Source organism: Notolepis coatsorum (assembly GCF_963971535.1).
Source record: "Notolepis coatsorum genome assembly, chromosome: 3".
Classification (NCBI taxonomy): Eukaryota; Metazoa; Chordata; class Actinopteri; order Aulopiformes; family Paralepididae; genus Notolepis; species Notolepis coatsorum.
In genome coordinates, this window is record NC_140167.1 from 94,128,401 (window position 1) to 94,134,400 (window position 6,000).

Consider the following 6,000-nt stretch of genomic DNA (forward strand, 5'->3'; position numbering starts at 1 on the left):
ATAACAGACTTATAGTCAAAGTTGCGCCCTCCCCAGTTTGGAGGATGTGCTGCCCACTTGTTATCATTCAGCTGTGTGTATATGCATATATATGTGTATGTATCCCTATATTGCCATTACTATTGATCCTGTTCTAGGACTCTTTGCTTAAATTCAATCAAACCCCTATGGTTTAGGGGATAGGGTTACTTTGGGTAGAGTAGGAAATACCACTTTCACTTATACTTGTAAACTTTGCTATCATCTAAATGTAGTGCTTGAGGATGTCTGATATACGTTTTATTGGCTGGAACATGACATGTTTAAATGGGCCAGTTAAGAGAGCTTGAATATTTAATCACCTTAAATTTCTTAACTGTGGGATTGCCTTCCTCCAGGAGACAAGGCTATCGGTAAAAGACCACTCAAGGCTTAACCTGTTCCACCCGTGGAATATTTTCGCCTAAAATATATACCTAGGTAAATGGAATATTGCTCCACTTCTACAAGGACCATTTGCATATTCTTGGTATCTAGGGACTTCTATGGACCTCAGGGAATGTATTCACAGTGTCAGAAATATTGTATCTATTACTAGGCTTGCTTAAATTGTGATGAAACAAGGAGAATATGAATTATGATTTTTCTTTGCATCTTTGACAGTGAATAACACCATGATAATAATGACCAAACTTAGAAAACTGCCACTGATCTCGTTCAGTACCCTCTTGAGATCATGTGTAAAAATAATCTAAGGAAATTAATAAAGGGAAGATGATTAAACCGAAGGTTCTGTAGATACAGTACTGAATTCTCCCTTCCGAACCAATGCAATTTGAAATATTATTATAGAATATGATGCTTATAAATTACCTTATTATAGCCAATTTGCACATTATATATATATATATATATATATATATATATATATATATATATATATATATATATATTATCTTTCAAATGCCCGAGTTCAATTTGGATTTAGTATCACCGTTAGAAAATATTCGTGCCGGTCTGCGTGTCCTGCGAGATTTCAATCTCCCGGACAAATGGGAGAAATTCTGGTCAGAGTTTATTTAAACAGCAGTCTGTTATAATCACATTTTTATGAGCTAACGAATTCCGTTATATTGGACATTTGTATTAATTATATCAAGCGAAGAATGAGAAATTGATTTGCCGAATCCAATCTCTCGCCTCCCAACGAAGCGATATGCTAATCCAGCATCAAGCTCTCGCGCTGCAGCAGCTGTCACACCCCCAAATGAATCTCGAGTCGACGTCGCTTCACCTCGTTGTATCAGACACGCATATCATAATGTTCACACACAGCAAACTGTAGTTGATCACATTGCCTCGTTTGCTAGCTCGTCGCCACATTATGCAGAGAGGACGAGCCACATGCTCATAACGCATTGGTTTATTGATTTCATTATAGCCTACATTTAGTTACAATCAATAATTGTACAGTATCATAATATGCATTACTTTAATGTGATACGGCGGTCAACCAACCAGTTGCATAGGATAAAAATATTTCAACAATCACTCACCCTGTCTTAATTCCCAAAGAAGTGCCTCCTCCGTCTCTTGTTGTGCTTATCCGTTTTGTACCTGCGAGAACAGCGGGGTCGTCTGGTTGGTTTGACTTTGATAGATCCCCACTGGAACAGTGGACGTCTGCGAGGTAGCAGCGGGAGCAGCAGACTTGGCTCTTTGTGGTTTGACCCGAAGAAATCTGTGATATTTTGACGCTTCAATCAATGTTATCTCTCGTATAGATAACTCGTATAGAGGCTAGACTACTAGAGCGCTATTTGAAATGGATGCACCGCACGTTAGTATGAGTTTACCTCTGTGTGCAGCGTGCTCACATGACACAATAGCCAATCAATCATTAGGAAACAGAATTTGTCGCTTGTGATAGGCTAGTTCAAGTATTTTTTTATTTTATTTTTTTTACGTGGGCTTACAGATAGTGGAAATTGACCCGGGAAGCGTGTGCGCGCGGAAGTGCAATACATTTCCCCTGGCTATCCAAAGACGTCCGGTCAGAGTTTATTGAGCTTAAAAACAATTGATAGGCAGGCTATATACAATTAAAGAATGACATCATCAAGGCATGTAGATTTAGAATATATATTTTTTTTATAACTGTATTGCAGGAAAAGATTTAATTAGACAGACATTACAGTTGCAAACATTATACATTTTTCTTTTTCCATATTCCCCATTCCTATACCGATTTATAATATTTGTATTGAAAACTAGGCTTTTGTGTAAAGGCAAACGCAGGCAAAACCGTTAGTTGGGGTAACACGAAACACTAACACAACTATTTGATTCTAACATAGAATAAAAACGATTTGCAAACTAACAAAACATTACATGTAGGCCTATCTGGCTTATAACATTTTAATTATGGCGTGCTGCTGCTGACTTAAAATCAAATAGGCGAATTCCCTTTTGCTATAGGCCTTTTCTCAGATAAAATAAAATAGAATAAAAAAAATAACCAGAACCTATTGCTGGCTCATAAAGTTTTACGTCTTACGCGTTTTCGCAGCAGTGAAGCGTGCAGCTGCCGAATTAAAATCGAATGTGCCAAGTGTCTCTCCACAACTTGCAATGCGCATAAGCGTTGTGACCTTGTCCTCCCTGAGGTGACTTTGTTGCGCTGTTTTGATCCTGTTCTGCACACTGGAGACTGGGATCAGGCAGGCTACCATGGCCAGTTTGGCTCTGGATAGATTTAGCTAAAATCCCTGATGAGGATTTCGCATGCCGTTTAAAAAGTCAAGCCTCCATAACTGCGGAGCGCTGTCATCATAGCGATGGCATCTCGTTGCGCGCTTGTGGCATCAATGAGGGGGGCTGGTGCTGACTCGTCCTCGCTGGTCATTTCTTGGCCAAAATGACCAATAATGGTTCGGATGGCTGGTTCAGCATATTCCTGAAGCGCTGAGGGGACGGGTTGATAAATAATCATTGATTCTTTTTTATGAAAAGCCAATAAACAACTTTAAACAACTTATTACATGGCATCGACAGCCAGATTAACTGAAAAGTAGGAAGGTTTAAATGTTATCCTGTTATTTTCATTATTATTGTTATTATGATTATTTTATTATGATTTATTATTATTAATAAGAATAGGCCATACATTTCACGATATAGGCAAGCGTTTTAGGTTATTCAAAAATGATAGACCTATTTAAAGAATGATGCTACGACTTTTGCAACAAACTAAATCAAATTGACTTCTACTTACCACCCTGTGGGTATCGCGAGGGGTTCAGAAGGACGTCGAAGCAGTTAAGCAGATCCAGGGAATCTTCAGGGAATCGGTCGTGTAAAGCATCTATTAGATGTTGAATGTAGCGTGCTTGGGCACTTTTGAAAGCCTGAACGGACCGGTCACTTTCACATCCTTGTACATGCCTCCTATGCAATCTGTCTGGAACCTCTCTTCTTCTGGACCTGGGGCATGTAGTAACTGTTAGTGCCGCGACTGATTCGTGAACCATTGGTCGGATTGTGGCCAGATTGACTTCGTCTTTCTGGAAAACCAAATTCAGTTTGGTCATCACCGGTAGCACTTCAGCCAGTGCGTGAGTCAAGGCGATGAAGGAGTACGGCTGGATTTGACCCAGGATGCCTTGGGCTTGGGCATTTCCTCCCACAGCCTCTTCATTTAGCTCCATCACCAGAGCAGGCCAGTTACTTTTGATACCCTCCACTGCAAGGATAGCCAGCGGACAGCGCACGGCTGCTTTAGGCTCGTCATGTCTTCATCGCTGAGCGCTGCTGCCAGTTGACGGAGGCGATTGGTCCTGCTGGCTGAGTGCTTGTAAAAGGAGTACACAGAGGCAATTGTGCGCTTGTAGGCTCCTACCTGGTCCACAGCTTTTGCAGCATCTAGCGCGGCCAGCGCAGCTCGGTGGGCACCACAGTGCACCTGAATGGAAAACGCACTCTCTTCAGAAGAGCACCAACTCCAGCACGCTTCCCCATCATTACACCGGCCCCATCCGAGCCCAGGCCAGTGATGCGGGACAGCGCCACATCCCTCTTGCGGAACACCTCGGCCACTTTGTCAAATATACACTGTGCGGTCCCGGACTGCACATCATAATTGCCCAGAAAACACGTCTCAACTCTTCCTTTTTTTTCTAACTTGACATATATAATCAGCTTCTTGTTCACAGTGATATTTACCGTCTCATCAATTATAATGCCAATGAAGTCACTCCCCTTTAGCTTTTCATCCAGCTGCTTCATCACAACGTCTTCCAGTGCCTTTTCCATGTCATCAACGGAGTCGCTGTGCCGGTAAATGCAGACACACTGGACAAAATCTGGAGCCTTAACTGCTCTCAGTAGGTCAGTCAACCCTACATACTGATTGATTGATTGATTGATTGAAAACTTTATTAACAGATTGCAGAATGGGTACAGTACAGCTCAATACATACAATTGTTAAGGGGATGCAGACCAGAGAAAGACTTTCGTCTTGTTTACATCAGGGTCCCCCATTTTCAATTCATCGTAACATATATGACATACATGACATACAGATAGACAGTACTGCTACATCTATACATTTATGACCAGATTTGCAAATACAGTACTGTTTGTGATACGAAAAGAGTCCAGAAAAAAGAGTATATACATTTGACGTAGAAACTGTACATTGGAGGAGGTTGGGTAGGTGGGTAGGGGGGGGGGGGGTAGGAGGGGTGGGTGGAGGACACTACAACTGTACAAGCAAAACTGTACATTGGAATATTGACAAGACCATACTTGGTAATTTTTACTGTACATAGGAGGGGGTTGTGTTGAAATGATGACATGCGATGTCATTTTTGGCCATGTGAAACACAACTTGTAGCTGAGAGCACAGCTTTTTGTTGGACGTTTCATTAGCTTTCTCACAGTGGCCTTTCATTGCGGTTTGCTGTTGCGTTAGGTAGACCGCCGATACGTGGTCACTCACTACACTGACTGTGCTCAGTGAGAGCCGAGATTCTCATGTTCGTTGCTCCTCTGGTGAATCCATTCTTCCTCCCCGATTTCTCGCAGTGTGAGCAAACATTTTTTTTTTCCGCATTTATAATGTCGCACCTCAGCCAGGAGAATTTGTCTTTCCACTCGGGCCTGAACGCTCGACATTTGTGTTTCTTTTCGGCGGGAGCCACGGCATCAGCGGTCTCTGTGACTTCAAGTTCAGAAGACTCATCTTCGTTGTCATTATTAGACCTGCTTGTGCTTGGTTTCATAAAATATTTGTTAAGCTTAGCTTGTTTGGCCATCTCTCTCTCTCGCTCGTATAGCTGTTTGTCATTATGGTGGCCAGGCAGGCTCAATAAAAGAAAAAGATTCAATCCGATCGTGCGCCAGCCGCGCTTTATCAGAGTGAAGCAACAATGAAACAAATGTAATGATTGTTTCGTTCATTGCATAGGCTATTTAATTTTAGCCTATTTTAATACAATTCAAATAATCAAATTGGGCTTAGAGGGAATTATTTTCACAGGACATTATGACCGGAGAGATTTAAATATGTCGGACTTCAACATAATTATTTTCACAGGACATTATGACCGGAGAGATTTAAATATGTTGGACTTCAACAGATTTTCCCGGTAAAAAAACAGTAATTACCGGACAACGGAAACCCTGATCACCAGGCGTGCATAAGAACAGATAATGATATCTACTGTAATTTACTGTATTTTTTTATTTTCACCATAGTGCAACCATTTTTAAACTAATTTCAGATCAAATTGTTGCTACATGCTAACAATAGGGAGGAGAAACTAACTGTTTCAATATTTGTCAAAAACGTTACCTTTTGTGGCTTATTATCCCGAATAATAAGAGTTATTGATATAATTCATTCAGAACGCTGAACTTTGAACCCCCACAGAATCTGACAGGAAGTGTAGTTCGCAAAGATTCCAACGCTGATCCACAGCTATGCATGCCCTCGACTACAATACCCATCGTTCAAATTT

General features: G+C 41.1%; 1 protein-coding gene across 1 annotated transcript in view; it reads left to right on the forward strand.

Annotated features, from left to right (window-relative positions):
- Positions 1-3,904, forward strand: part of LOC311225912 (zinc finger protein 24-like) — a gene marked incomplete at its 3' end in the record, with an annotated part of 67,767 nt that extends 63,863 nt beyond the window's left edge. The window contains exon 5 of the mRNA XM_084311303.1: positions 3,870-3,904. Within this exon, the coding sequence (XP_084167429.1) occupies positions 3,870-3,904 (35 nt within the window). The remainder of the gene's footprint in view (positions 1-3,869) is intronic.
- Between the last annotated feature and the right edge of the window lie 2,096 nt (positions 3,905-6,000).